The sequence below is a fragment of the Catharus ustulatus genome, chromosome 10 (assembly GCF_009819885.2).
Source record: "Catharus ustulatus isolate bCatUst1 chromosome 10, bCatUst1.pri.v2, whole genome shotgun sequence".
NCBI lineage: Eukaryota > Metazoa > Chordata > Aves > Passeriformes > Turdidae > Catharus > Catharus ustulatus.
This window is the reverse complement of record NC_046230.1, coordinates 4,284,234-4,298,135: the sequence shown is the minus strand read 5'-3', so window position 1 is coordinate 4,298,135 and position 13,902 is coordinate 4,284,234. Positions and strand designations below refer to the sequence as shown.

The following is a 13,902-nucleotide window of genomic DNA, read 5'->3' as shown; positions in this document are numbered from 1 at the left end:
TTATGAATGGCGCGGGCCGCGCGGTGTGAATGGAGGGGGGCGCGCGCGAGCGGGCGCTCGAGCGCGCGCTCGGGGCAGAAGCGCGGGGGGGGTGGGGGGGGCGGAGTTTATGAATGGGGCGCGCGGGGTGGCGTGGGAACGAGCGCGGCTGCGGCGCGGCCCCGCAGCGCGGAGCGCGGTGAGGGGCGGGGGGAGGGAAGGGAAGGGAAAGGAAGGGAAGGGGGGCGAGGCGAGGGGAAACGCGGCCCGCCCGCCCCGCTGCCTCCTCCCGCTCCCACGGCGCGTGATGTCACGGCCGTTTCTATAGAAATTAGGTGACATCACGAGCCGGGGGGCTGCGACCCGCCACGGCAGGAGCGGGCCGGCTCCCCGGGGAGGCGTGGCGGCCCCGCACCCGCACCGAGCCAGCCCCGGGGGTGGCGGGGGCCAGGGGCTGACCCCTCCCCGTCCCCTCCACCCCCCAGCCGCGCACCTGCCGGAGCCCGGGCGGGACCCCCCTTCCCGGGCCGGCGTCGATGCTGAGCGGGCCGGGGGCACTGCCCGCTTCGCCCGCACCATGGACGGCTTCTACGACCAGCAGGTTCCCTTCATGGGCCCCGGGGTAAGTTTGCCCACCCTCATCCCTGTTGACACCTGCCTCCCCGACCTCGGGGGCACCCCTTCCCCATCCTTGGGACACCCACCCCTCATCCTCGGGAGTGCCCCCCTTGTCCTTGAGGGCACCCCCAGCTTTGGGGGCTGCCCCCCGCATGGGCAGCTGTCTCCCTGTTCCTTGCAGAAGTCCTGCACAGACGAGGGCCGAGGCCGGCCGGGGTCCGATAGGAAAAGGAAATTTTTGGAGACTGACCTGGCCCATGACTCGGAAGGTAGGCAGGGCTGGCCCGGGCAACCGTGGCCTCTCTACGGCCCCGTGAGACCGCTTGCCTCGTGTTGGTTGTTTTAGAAATAATCCTGCAAATAATGGCAGTTTTATGTATTCTTCTGTGGAGCACATAAGTCTTTCACTCTGTTCCAGAGCTCTTCCAGGATCTCAGCCAGCTCCAAGAGGCCTGGCTAGCTGAAGGCAAGTCTTCACCTCAGCCTTTTGCTATGCAAAAGCTCTCTGTGAGCATCTTTTTCAGAACTGAAAACGCCATAAACCCACTTTTTTGTTTGTTTTTTTTAGCTCAGGTCCCCGATGACGAACAATTTGTCCCAGATTTCCAGTCTGACAACTGTAAGTGATTGTTCCGGGTTTTTGTTCTCTGGGGTTAGATGTTTGGGTGCCTGTGCAAACATTTGCACTGGGTTTGGAGTTGCTTCCTTGGGAAAGCAGTTGTTCCTGGGGCTGAAACGTGAAATCACGGGCTTTTGGGAGAAAGCACGTGTGGTTTGGGTTCACCGAGATGAAAGGTGCAATGTCCTGTCTTTTGTTAACGGGGGGAAATTATGGCCAAACGTGTGCAAATATCTCCAGTCTGCTCTCTGGGTTCCTCTGAGACACGATGTTTGTTCGTAGTGAGTTGGATTCGCTTCTAAATCCTCCTTTTCCTTTTCAAGTGGGAGAGATAACCCTTGTTGGGCTGCTTGGTTAGCCACAATCTCTGCAGCTTCTAGAGCTTTTTAGAGTCCTGGCCCAGCGCTGTTGGCAAGAGCAAGCCTGAGCGGTGAAACTTGAGCCGCTTTAAGCAGCATTAATCACTGGCAAGCAAGCGTCTTTAAAAGGAGGCCAGTGAAAATGCAGTCCCTCGTGAATTGCATAAGAGCAGAGAGTTGGTTCTGAGCCGTGCTGCGTTGCCAGAGAGGGTTGGTGGCGAGGCAGGGGCCGGGGAATGGCTGGGGAATGGCGTGTGGGGCTCGAACAGCCCCGGGCGTCCAAGGGTCGGCTGGGGGAGGACGGGGGCGGAATCAGGATGTTTTGAGTTGTTACCTGGCAAACACAAGTAGTGGCTTGGTGTCGGTGGCTGGGTTTTGCTGCCGAGCCAGACAGCTACGGAACTCGAAGGAAATCAAATTTAGCCTGCAGTCGAACAGATTTTTCATTCCAGCTTTGTCACAGCATGCAGCGGGGTATCTCCTCCGACAGCAAATGCGTGTTAATTATTGCTCTTTGGTTACTTGGAGTGGGAAACTTGCCATTAAGCTGGTCCAGACAGCCCAAGTTTCAGATGTGTTTTTTTCCCCTGTCTCCCCTGAGATAAAAGGCGAGCCTGGAGTCAGAAACACAACGGTCTGTTGACATCCCCAGCACAGCCCAGCAGCTCTTGCTCGGAGCAGTAGAAACTGCAGTGTGCGTGGGAGGGTGGCTCTTGAAGCTGAAGCTGTTTCCAGTGCCTTTTGGCAGTCTCTTTTTCCTTGTAACCTGAAGAGCTCAGAGAGGAGAGAGAAACTTTTCTGGGTGATGCAGGAAAAAGAGGAGAAGAAGAAAAAGGCGTTTATTTGGTCAGGACCCTTAAAATGTTCTGACCTGCTCAGCCTGTGGACCTGGTGTTGAAAGGACTTTGTCACTTGAAAGATCTGCCTGCATGACTCCCTGCAGCAGTAACCTTCCTTAACTTTCCTGGGGAGAGAAAGCAAAGGGCTTTTTTGCTGTTGCAGTGCTGGTTTTGGGGGAATTCAGACTGAGGCAGAGAGGAATGGGAAGCCCAGCTCTGTATCCCTGCACTAGAAAGAGTTTACAGAGGAGAGAAACTCCAATTTTGAGCCGTGTGCCATGTAGAAAGGGAGAGAAGGCTGGCTCTTGTGCAGCTGCAGTCTGCACCCAGCTTTCACTAGCAGGGACATGTTGACTTCCTGGGCTGGCAGTCACACTGGAGTTCAGCATCCGTTGGTTCCTAGGGAAAGGTAAATCTCTCCTTAGTCCCTACGGATGTTTGTGGCCCTGTGTTGGACTCTGTTTCTGCAGCTGTGTGGCTCCACACCTTTTCCCTGAGGAAACTGTTGCTTTCTTATCCTGAGCAAACTTCAGTCTTGTGCCCCATCTTGCATTCCCACAGCCAAGCTTCCTTGGCACAGCAGCAAAAAGAGACAAACCACGCTCAGTTTGGACCTCACTGCAAAGGGGAACATTGCTGCACGTGCCACATGGAGTCTTGGATATGATCAGAACTGCAGCATCCTTCTTGCCTTGCTAAAACCCCCTCATGGCTGCCTGCAACTCTGCTACTGCCCTCTCTATTCCCAATTCCATAGCCCAGATCCCTGGCAGACAGGGTCTTAAAGTTGGGGCTTGGTAGCAAAATAATCCAGAGGGCAGTGGGTCATTGTGCTGGGGAGGAAATCAAGGCTACTCCACGTGAGGGATGCATTGTTCTGAGTGGCAAGAGGCCAGATTCAGTGCTTATGATTTGCCCAGGGGAGTGGTGGATCCTTCCATGAGAGCAAGGAGGCTGTGGTGCTCCACAGAGCTCAGTGTGCTGGCTCTCACCCTGGCTGGGCATGGCTGTGAGTTCACCTGCAATGGTCCTGTGGCCAAGGGTGTACGTACAGTGTTATGTCCCCACTGATTGTTTAAGTACCTGCAAAGTGATGGGATCATGCTGAGGAGATCAAGCACCACAAGAAGTGATTTTTTTTTTTCCCAGAGTACCTGTGTCTTCCCTGTGCAGGCAGCACATTGCAAACAGCCACGGGCAGGGCACAGAGTTTCTTACACACCAAAATGAAAGAGGGAGGTTTGTTTGTGAGGAAGAGTTGTTTAAACAAAGGAGAGCAGGATCCTGGCTTCTATTTCTGACTCCTCTCCTGGTGTGACCTTGGGTGCGTCCTGCAGTGCCGGGGGATGGAGGGGCAGGCGCAGAGCTCAGCTCCCAGGTGATGGCTTGAGTGGGTGCCAGAGTCCCTGGGCTGGAAGTGGTGGCTTGGTTGCCTTCCCCTTGGCTCATTCAGTGGAAGCCAGTACTCTCCAAACTTAGTGTCATGGAGGTCCAGGAGGATGGGAATAACCTGCCCTGTCCTGCACCAAGGGAGTCACTGGGAATTCAAGGCTTTGAGTGATTTTGTGGTGTCACCCTTTTCCATGGGACATGTCTGATGGCTGGCATTAGGGGCAGTTGCAGTTCATACTGCTGGTATGGCACTGGGAGGATTTACCTGAACCTCCCAGAACCTGGCTGGGCTCAGCAGTGGCACATGTGGCTGGTGCCTTGCTTGGCCTCTCCAGGATCCCTCCATCTCCAGAGGTTAAAGCAGCCCCGAGGGGCTGTCAGGCACCCACGGGTGTCCTCGCTGCTGCTGTGGCTCAGCCTTGGTGTGGATCTGCCAGCACATCTTCTCCAGCCCCGTCCACAGTTGAGCTGCTCCCTCTGAGTATTTTTATATATTTTTTTAGCTTTTAATTATAGTGCCGAGGGCAGGACCGGAAAGGGTAAAAGTGCTTGTGTGCCCAGTGTTCCTTTGAGGTGCTGGGGCAGGGCAGCTCCTCCCACCTGGCTGCTGGGACCCAAATCCAGAGCCTTCCCCCCAAAAGCTGGGCTCCTCCAGCCTGGCTGGCCGTGAGCTTGGCAGAGGAGCTGCTCATGCTGAGCAGCGCCGGCCGGCCCCGCAGTGTTTGTGTAAGGAATCCAAACGTTGCACAGAGTCCGGCCTTGGACAGCTGGTCTCTGTTAGGATCTTAAGGCTCATTTCCCTTTTTTTTTGAATGGCAGTGCTAAGCTCTGGGGAAATTTTTCCTTTCTTTTTTTTTCCCTCCCTCAGCCACATGAATGGAGCACTACGAAGTGTTTGTGAATGGAGGGTGGTGCCTGCTCAGGGACTGGAGGCTTTTTTTTTCAATGAATAACCAGACCCCATTGTACGAGTGGCGGAAAAACAACTCGCTCCAACAACACGGAGCCTGTTCGGGAGAACCATGCCCACGATAGGCAGCTGGAGCCCTTCCAAAGCCAGTTCCCCTTTGCTTTCCCATGGCTCGTGGGGTGCCTGTGCTTTGCCACCGCCGTGCTGGCCCCCTTTTAAGGCTGGAAATGCTGAGAGTGGCAAAACCTCGCTGGGGAAGGGGGGAAGGAGGAGTGGGATAAATCCGGCTTGGGAGCGGGTGGAAGGCGTGTGGGGGGCTGTGCTGGCTCAGCGCTGGGCTTTGTGTTTCAAATCCTTCTCGGGGAGGGGGGGTTTATGCCCTTGGTACCAGCTGTACTGAGGCCTTTCCAGGGGGGGATGGGTAGAAAGGGGAGTCAGCAGCTCTTTAAAGGTTTTGACAAATTAGGGGAGCAGCTAATTACCTGGCAAGCTGTGAACAGTTGTCCTGGAGCTATTTGCTCCTCTCCAGTGTAGCTGGGCTGTGTTTAGGCTTCGCATGAAGCTAATACTCCACTTCCGATTAGTCTTGGCTCTCCTCTGAGGCACTATTTAGGTACAGATCTCTGAGGCGCTTTCCCTTTCCTAGGGCGCCTGCTTTTAGAAATTAATTAGCTTAAGCGTATATTACTCAGTTTATAATTATATATAGCAAGTGAGCTTGGGAGTGGGTGGAGAGGATTTGGGTTTAATGGGATGTTTGTCACTCGAGCTCATAGTGGGACCCTGGGACTGGATCCCATTGGAGCACCTCGGCTGCGGGAAGGTGGATCCCACTTAAAAACTCTGCGAGTGGGTATGCCTTGTGAGGGCGAGTGGGTTGCTGTTTATGAGGTCTTGGAGCTCCAGTCTGTCAAGCTCTGTGTCTCATGGAGGCAAGCACTGCCTGTGGTGCCTGGGCTTTGCTCCGCTCTCTGTGAGGCTGGTGGTCAGCACACATCTCATCTAAAGCTGTTGTCGAGCCCCTCTCACAACGGGGCTCTGCCCCTCTTGGGTTCCCCTTCTGAGGACAATGTCCTGGGTTGCTGTGACTGTCCTAACTCTGCCACCTTGGCTCACCTCTCCACCAGTGCTGGGGTCTGGCAGGGCACCACATCAGCCTGGTTCAGTTGCTGAGTGCTCCCAGGCCATCATTCAGCACCTTATTCCCAAGCAGAGCTCGCAGGGGTGAGGCTGCCATCACCCTGTCCCCTGTGGGTGAGCCTGTATCCTGCTCGGTGTCCTTGCAGTGGTCCTGCACGCCCCACCTCCGGCAAAGATCAAGCGGGAGCTGCCCAGCCCATCCTCGGAGCTGTCATCCTGCAGCCACGAGCAGGCTCTGTGTGCTGGCTATGGGGACAAGTGCCTCTACAACTGCTGGTAGGTAGCAGGGGGACACCGCTGCCTGCAGAGCCCTCGGGGACTCTGTGCCACGCCGTGGTGTCACCATCAGCCCCGTCCCCTCTCCCTTGGCAGTGCCTACGACAGGAAACCCCCCGCCGGGTTCAAGCCATTAACGCCGCCCGCCACGCCGGTGTCCCCCGCGCTGCCCGGGCCGGCCCTGCCCCCGCCGCCCCCGCCGGCCCCGGCCGTGCCAGCGGCTGCCCATGGGGCTGCCCCGGCCCCCCACGCCCTGCAGGAGCAGCGGCAGCAGCCGCCCTTCGCCGTGCCGCGGCCGCCGCACCCGCCCATCCACATGCCAAAGATGATGTCTGAGAACCAATACCCCGCAGAGCACAGGTAAGGCAGCACCGCCCCAGTGACCACTGGAGTCCTCTGGGGGTTTCTGGGGACTCTTAGGGTGGGTCGGTGGTCCCAAAGGATGGAGGAGAAAGGCACAAACATTTCTCTTTGTCCCCGTGCTGTGGGTGCAGTTGGTGGGCAAATGTTCCTGCGGTCCCACATGGCAAAACTTGCCACTTCCTACTGGGATCTTGTGACTCTTTCTCCTGCTAACAGGGGACTGTTCCTTCCAGTCCCTGAACACTGGGCAGAGCCTTTGCCTCCCTCGTGGGGAAGGCAAGGGAAGCAGAGGCTGCATCCACTCCTGTTCCAATAGGTGATGGTCCTGAGTCAGGGCTCTGCTCTCCTCATTCCCACCCACTGTAGCTCTGCTTCCCAAGCCAAGCCCTGCTAGGCTGTGGAGCTGGGACCATTTCTGTCCTGCCCATGTGCACCCCGGGCTGGGGGTGGTCCAGAGCTCCACCATGCACTGTGTGGCATCACCATGATTTTGTGGGCTGTGTTGAGAGACCCCTGTTCCCTCCTTCCTCTCCAAGCTGTGGCTTCATTCCCCGTCACTCCCACGTCCCTGGAGGCTCTGCCAGTCCCTTCCCTCACCCTGGGTAGGGTACTCTGCTTGTGGCCTCTGGATTTCCTTTGCTGTGACAGCCATGGTGTCACCCCTGTGAGCGTGGGACAAGAAGTGGCAGCCTGGCAAAGACCATGCAGTGGGGCCAAGGAAACCCTTGGAATGTGCCCACAGCAGGCAAGCATCCCTGCCCAGCAAAGCGGGGCTCCGTGTGACCTTCAGGCTAGGCAGGGGGCTGGCTGCGACCCCTTGGGAAGCTCTGTGCCAGCACAGGGCTTGGGTTTCGTTCAGGAAGGGCAGAGGGACATGGCTCGGAAATGGAGTAATCCCAGCCCGGCAGCTGGGAGAGCTCGGGTTACAAAGCCAAATGGTGCAAGGCCGGCTGAGAGGAGCCCGCACGGAGATCCAAGATCACCTTTCAAGGTGCCGGAGGACGAGGGGATGTGGCAGCACCCCCTCGAGATGGTCCCTCAGCCATCGCCACCAGCAGAAACCATGCTCTCAGAGCAGCGGTGGCAGCACCACGGAGCCCAAAATAGTGCTCCCTGCTGTCGAGTTCAAGGTTTAATCCCAGCTGCGCAGGCGGATTAGCAGCCGGCTGGAGCTGCGGAGTGGATTTGGCTTTGCGTAAGCGCCCACCCATGCACAGCATCCCTGGCCCCTGCCCCCCACACTGGGGACAGATTTTACTGCTTTACTGAGATAGGAGTGCTGGGGGGTGGTTTTTTGTTCCTTTTCCCATTCCTTTTATTCCAGATACCTGAAGGCCAGAGTGCTTTACTGTGATGGCCCATGTGTTACCCTGCAGTTCCATCTGGGGGTCCTCGGTGCTTAGAGGGGCACGGGGCCTCTGGGTCCCCCTGGGATGAATCCCTCTGCTCTGAGGAACCATCCCAGCCTGCTGTGGGTGCCCCCCAGTTCTGGTTTGGGGTGAGCCCCCCACTCTCACGTGCTTCTCCTGCAGGTTTCAGAGGCAGCTGTCGGAGCCCTGCCACCCCTTCCCGCCGCAGGCCGGGGTGCCGGGGGACAGCCGCCCCATCTACCACCGGCAGCTGTCGGAGCCCCTGGGCCCCGCTGCCCCCCGCCCCCCTCAGGGATTCAAGCAGGAGTACCATGACCCTCTCTACGAGCATGGCGGCCCTGGCCTGCCCGGTCCCCCTGGCCACAGCTTCCAGCCCCCCATGGGCATCAAGCAGGAGCCCCGGGACTACTGCATTGACTCAGGTGGGTGTGAGTCAGGAGACGGCCAGCTGCTGGGTGGGGTCACACCAGTGACACTCCAAGGAGCTCTGCATGGCAGGGGCAGGGTTGAGCCTCAGGCAGTGGATGGCCATGGTGCTGGGATACCCCTCTTTCCTCCTTTTGCAAAGCCATGGGATGGAGCAGGCGTTCACCTGATGCCGGTGGTGTGGTCAGTGCCATAGCCACAGGCTGGGGTGCCCCGCAGTGCCTGGTGGGTCCCCCCTTGGCTCTGGCCTGGGGCCAGCTGTGATTGCTGGCTGCTGGACCCTACCAGCATCACGGAAAAATCCTCTAATCGCCTTAGGACCTAAAAATACCCCAACCTCGGGATGGAGGGTGGCACAGCCAAGCAGATGGTAGGGGAGGCGCTGCAGTGCCTCCCTTCGTGTGGGGCCTGTGAAAACTCAAGTTGATTTAGCCCATGCTCCAATCGAAATTCCAGTGCCACCCCAAATCATACTGAGTTTTTTTCTCCCAGTGTTGAGGGTGGATGTAGTGGACCAGGGAGCGTGGGGAGGGAGGAAGGTTCCCAAACTTCACAGCAGGACATGCTTGGGGTAATGAATATGCTGCCAAATCCATGGTGGCACCTACAGGGTTTACAGCCTTAATGCCATTTCATTTCCCCCTCAGAAGTGCCTAACTGCCAGTCCTCGTACCTACGGGGGAATGTCTTCCCCAACAGCCATGACGGTGAGTGACTCCCCCTCTCTCCCCTGTCCTGGCCCCATCCCACCCCTCACTTGTGGGCAGCACTCCCTGGGCACCCAGAAAACCCCCACGAGAGCCACATGTGCTGGCAGCAGCCCCAAAAGCAGCCAGCAGCCCCTGTGAGCGTGCTGAGAGGGCACGGCAGCGCCGTGTAATCGGGGATAATCTGACAGGGCTGCTAATAGGGTTTGGGAGCAGTGACGGGGGCAGAGCTGTGCAGTGCTCAGCCACTGAAATAACTGGCAACAGGTCAGCTCCCGGAGCTGTGGATGGGGTCCTGTGCTGGGTTCAGCCAAGGCAGGGGTTTTTGGGGTCCAGCCAGGCTAGTGGAGGGGCCCTATGCTCACGAAAGGTCTTTTCCCCACAGGATTTTCATATGAAAAGGACACACGATTGTATTTTGATGACACATGCGTGGTACCCGAGAGGCTGGAGGGTAAGAATCTGTCCCCAGAGGAGTCTAGGCTCACGGAGGAAGATGTGGGGATGCTGGGATCTGCAGTGCCTGCCTTATAAAGCCAAGCAGTGCTGACACAGTGCGCCTGAGAGCTGCTGAGCATCATCCCTCATGGCATCTTGGCATCACTGCCATGCTCCATCTCTGTCCCTGACGCCTGCCTGCAGCACCATTCCCAGCACCTCTCCCCTCTCCCACCCCCTGGCGTGATCCTGCTCAGGTGTCTTGGCACAGGGATGCCCCGTGTTGTACATATCTCCAGCTGGGAGAGGGGCAGAGCCAGGCTGTTTAACCAGGTGTCTTTGTGCAAGCAGGTAAAGTGAAGCAGGAGCCCACCCTGTACCGTGAGGGCCCTCCCTACCAGCGGCGCGGGTCCCTGCAGCTCTGGCAGTTCCTGGTCACCCTCCTGGATGACCCTGCCAACGCCCACTTCATCGCCTGGACCGGCCGGGGCATGGAGTTCAAGCTGATTGAGCCTGAGGAGGTATGAGGGGTGCTGCCCTGGAGCTGGGGGGTGCCTGTGGGGATGCAGGAGTGGGCTGGATCCTTCCCGTGCAGCAGAACCTTCCGACTCACACTTGAGACAGGACACACATCTCTGCTCTCCAGTCAGCTGGAGAAATTTGCCTGTAGTACCTTCCCCTGCTTTGTGGCATGGTGTGTGCTGGCTCCTGAAGCTGGCAGTGGTCACCAGCCAGTGACCATTGTGCTGTACCTTGCTGAGTTGTGCTGCTCTGCCATGGCTCCCTCCCTCCCGAGCTGCTCCTTCCTCTGCCCTGGGTTTCCAGCAGCAGCAGCTCCTTGCTGGCACGCTGTAATGCCAGAACCACTCTGCTCCACAGGAGGGTGACACAGAGGAAGAAGCTGTTTGGGAGTAATTGAGAGCAGCTGTAGCCAGCCCCGAGCTGCGCATTGTGGGTAATTACCCATAATATCTCTTGCGCCACACATGGAAATTGTGGTATTTTGAAGCAGCTTTTTTGGCAGGCTCTCCCTAATGAAATGACTTTTGATTTGGCCCCTGATTTGGCGGTGGCTGTGTGGTGGCAGCCGGAGCATTTATCATGGCAGGCAGGGAACCACTCCCAGACCACGGTGACACCTTCTCTCCAGCTGCCCCAGCCCCCTCAAACCAGCCTGCAGCCTGCATTTCAGTGTGATTTCCTTTGAGCAGCCCTGATGGCTGTGCCACCTCTCTCCCCGTAGGTAGCACGGCGCTGGGGCATCCAGAAGAACCGACCAGCCATGAACTATGACAAGCTCAGCCGCTCCCTGCGCTACTACTACGAGAAGGGCATCATGCAGAAGGTGAGTGCCCACAGCGGGGTGTGACCATCCCCTGCTGTCCCAGGGTGCACAGGAGAGGGATTAGATCCCATGTGAGGTGTGTGGTGCTTCCCCAGGACAGGGCTGATGTTCAGGCCCGTCTCACCCCTCCCTCCTCCCCGCAGGTTGCCGGTGAGCGGTACGTCTATAAATTCGTCTGTGACCCCGACGCCCTCTTTTCCATGGCCTATCCCGACAACCAGCGCCCTTTCCTGAAGACAGAGCCGGACTGCCCAGTGCCCGAGGAGGAGACAGTGCCCCTGACACACTTTGAGGACAGCCCAGCGTTCCTCCTGGAGATGGATCCCTGCAGCAGCCTTCCCTACGCGGAGGGCTTTGCCTACTGACTCGGCCGGCCGGCAGAGCCACTGGCACTAGCGCATCCACCTGGGGCTAACACGGTTTTCTAAAAGAATATTTTTGGCTGTCTGTAAGGAAAAAAAAAACAAACCCAATGACAAACAGCATGGGTGCACACACAAATTCGAGGAATTTAAAACGCCCCACGTGTGTTGCTGCCGAATTCCCACCCTTCCTTTCCAAGGGCTAGTGCACAGGACTGCCCGTGGCTGGCACCTCCTGCCACGCATCGGTGTGATGTCTTGGGGCGCCGGGAGCCTAAAGTTGCAGCCTCTTCCCCAGGCCCTGCTCTGGCAGTGCCCCAAGTCTGGGCTGCGTGGCTACCGAGCCAATTGTCACGACAATCTGCTTTGCATCGAGCACAATCCGCGTAGCTGCCTTGTGTGGTGGAAAGGGCTTTGATTTGCACAGAGAGAGAGGAGGGATGCGGGGCGGCCGCCTGGGCCAGCACCCCGGGGCTGATGTGCACAGCATCCTACCCCAACTCCGAGGAGCCTTCTGCCTTCTTCCTGAGACCCCTCCCCATATAACCTGTTGTTCCCATAGAACCTCCTGCATCCTCTCCGTGCCCTCAATCCTCCCCAGCTCTGGCTATGGGCCATGGGTTGCATTTTGGTGGGGAGGAGACCCTGACACTAACTCCCTCTTTGGTTTGTTTTTTTGGTGTTTTTTTTTTTTTTTTGGGATGTTTTAGGAAAATACTAAAGGTTTCTAAACTGATTTTTGTAGATTTTTTGTATTTTTAAGGCAAAGCTATTTTTTGCAGCTCGGCTGCTGTCCCTGGAGCCCCTGGGGACACCCCCATGGCTTTCCTAGTGGCAGGGGGAGCCCTCAATGCCCGTGGGATGGCTGCCGAAGGATCTGGTCCACTCCATTTCACTGCTCCAGTCCTCTTTCCCAGGGGAGCCAGGGCTGAATCCCAGTACTGGCTCAGCTGTGCTCCCCCTGCTCGGCATGGCCTCGGAGCTGGGCTGTAAGGCTGAGGTGGGTAGGGATGGGGGGGTCTCCCACCTCCCTTCCTCAACATCCCACTTCCCTCCAGCTCCCCCCACCCCTTGCTGCACCTCCTAACACTCCTCCACCACTCATATATCCATACCTGCCTCCCCTGCACCAGGCTACATGTTTTGTTGTAAATGCTGTATAGGAATTTTTTCTCTTCTTTAGTTAGCTTCGGTTGGAATTTTTGTTTGGTTTTTGTTGTTTTTATTTTTTTTGTCTGATTTTTTTTTTTGGGAAGTATGAAGATTAACTCTACAATGGCTTGGTTGCTCTCCCCATGGTGGCTGCAGTGGCTTGTACCCATGGGGAGCATTTGGTTTTGGGAACCCCACCTTGGGGACAGGTTTTTAACCATTTGCTCGGTGTGGCAGGTCTGCAGTGCAGAAGGAGTTAATCTGAGGACTGATTTGAAATATCTTTATTCAAGCAGGGCTATGTATCTCCTGCAAAGCTGCATTACATTCTGTACTGTGTACAATAAAGGATCTTGCTTCCTGTTCCTCCCTGACTGCCTGGGCTCCTGCTTTGCCTGTGCCTTGGGATGCCTCCTGGGCTTGTGGGGACTGGAGTGGCCCAGGCTACAGCCCAGCAGTTGGGGCCTGCACCGTGGTGTGGCTGGAGCTGGGAGCAGCAGGGCTGCTCTTTCCCCAGATCTGGATTTGTTGCTCCTGGGTATGGATCCTGCCATGGCTTTCACAAAGAGAGGATGAGAGAGATCCTCTCCCATGAGAGGATCCATTTGGAAGGGGGGTGGCTTCTGCCCAGTAGCTGCAATTTAATATTGCTTCTTCCCAGGGCTTCTCAGTGAGTCCTCCACTCCCCAGGGAACCAAAGTAGAGCTAAAGTTGGTGGGGACCTCTCAGGAAAGCCCCTCCACAAGCTGCTGGCAGCGGTCCCCCATTGTCTCCATTTTTAGGCTGGGAAAAATCCAGGGTTTGCACAAAGGTGAAGGAGGTGGGTAGCAGGCAAGGGCTGTTCTGTGACAATTTGATTCAGCTGAAGGGTCTGTGTTTGTCCTGCCAGGCTGGAGAAAAAACTCAGACATCCCAGAACTGCCCATTCCCATTGGCCTCAATTTTACCTGGGTTGAGCCAGGGTGTCCACAAGCTCTCAGCCCATCCTGTGCAGGGTGTTGGTGTGATGCTGCTGGAAATACTCTGACACATCTTCTCTTCCAGCTTATTTTCACTGCCCAGCCAAAACCCATCCCTGGATGTGGCAGGGCAGAGATGGAAGGTCCCTGTGTGCCATGATACTTTTTACACACCCACCCCCCCTCACCTGGATCCACTGCTGGCTGCCAGCCACGTTGCTAATGGCTCCTTAAGCTGCTCTTCCATCATCCCTGAAGTATTCAGCTGCATGGAGAAGCGTGGCTGTCTCCCAGCCCAGGCAGGACAAAGCAGGATCTAAAACATCCAGCAAAACCAATTCATCTGGCATGAAGCCTTCAAGGAGCTAAATCAGCTGTTTAGCCTCAGGAGCCATCTCACACTCCCCACCCCATCCCATTTGTATTTTCCACAAAGCTCTGTCCTCTCCCCAAGACTGCAAAAGCCAGGTGATCCTCCAGACAGGGCCTGGTAATCCCACCTCACTGGGGATTTCAGCAGGCTCAGTCCTGGTGCTCAGGATGGAGCAAGGGGAACATGGGGCCACCGGCAGCGCGGCCGGCGGGCAGATGGCCGAGGGTGGTGGGATCTCAACCCCGGGCCGAGATCTGGGACAATTATGGATGGTG

At 57.1% G+C, this 13,902-nt stretch overlaps 1 protein-coding gene across 1 annotated transcript; it reads left to right on the top strand.

Moving 5' to 3' along the window:
* Window positions 1–449: 449 nt before the first annotated feature.
* ETV5 (ETS variant transcription factor 5) lies at window positions 450–12,669 on the top strand. Its single transcript, XM_033069056.1, has 12 exons — window positions 450–601; window positions 779–866; window positions 1,016–1,063; window positions 1,166–1,216; window positions 6,003–6,132; window positions 6,229–6,492; window positions 8,028–8,287; window positions 8,939–8,998; window positions 9,384–9,452; window positions 9,788–9,957; window positions 10,680–10,781; window positions 10,925–12,669. Exons 1-12 carry the CDS (start codon window positions 557–559, stop codon window positions 11,144–11,146), a joined length of 1,509 nt encoding a protein of 502 aa, XP_032924947.1. The 5' UTR covers window positions 450–556; the 3' UTR covers window positions 11,147–12,669.
* Window positions 12,670–13,902: the final 1,233 nt, after the last annotated feature.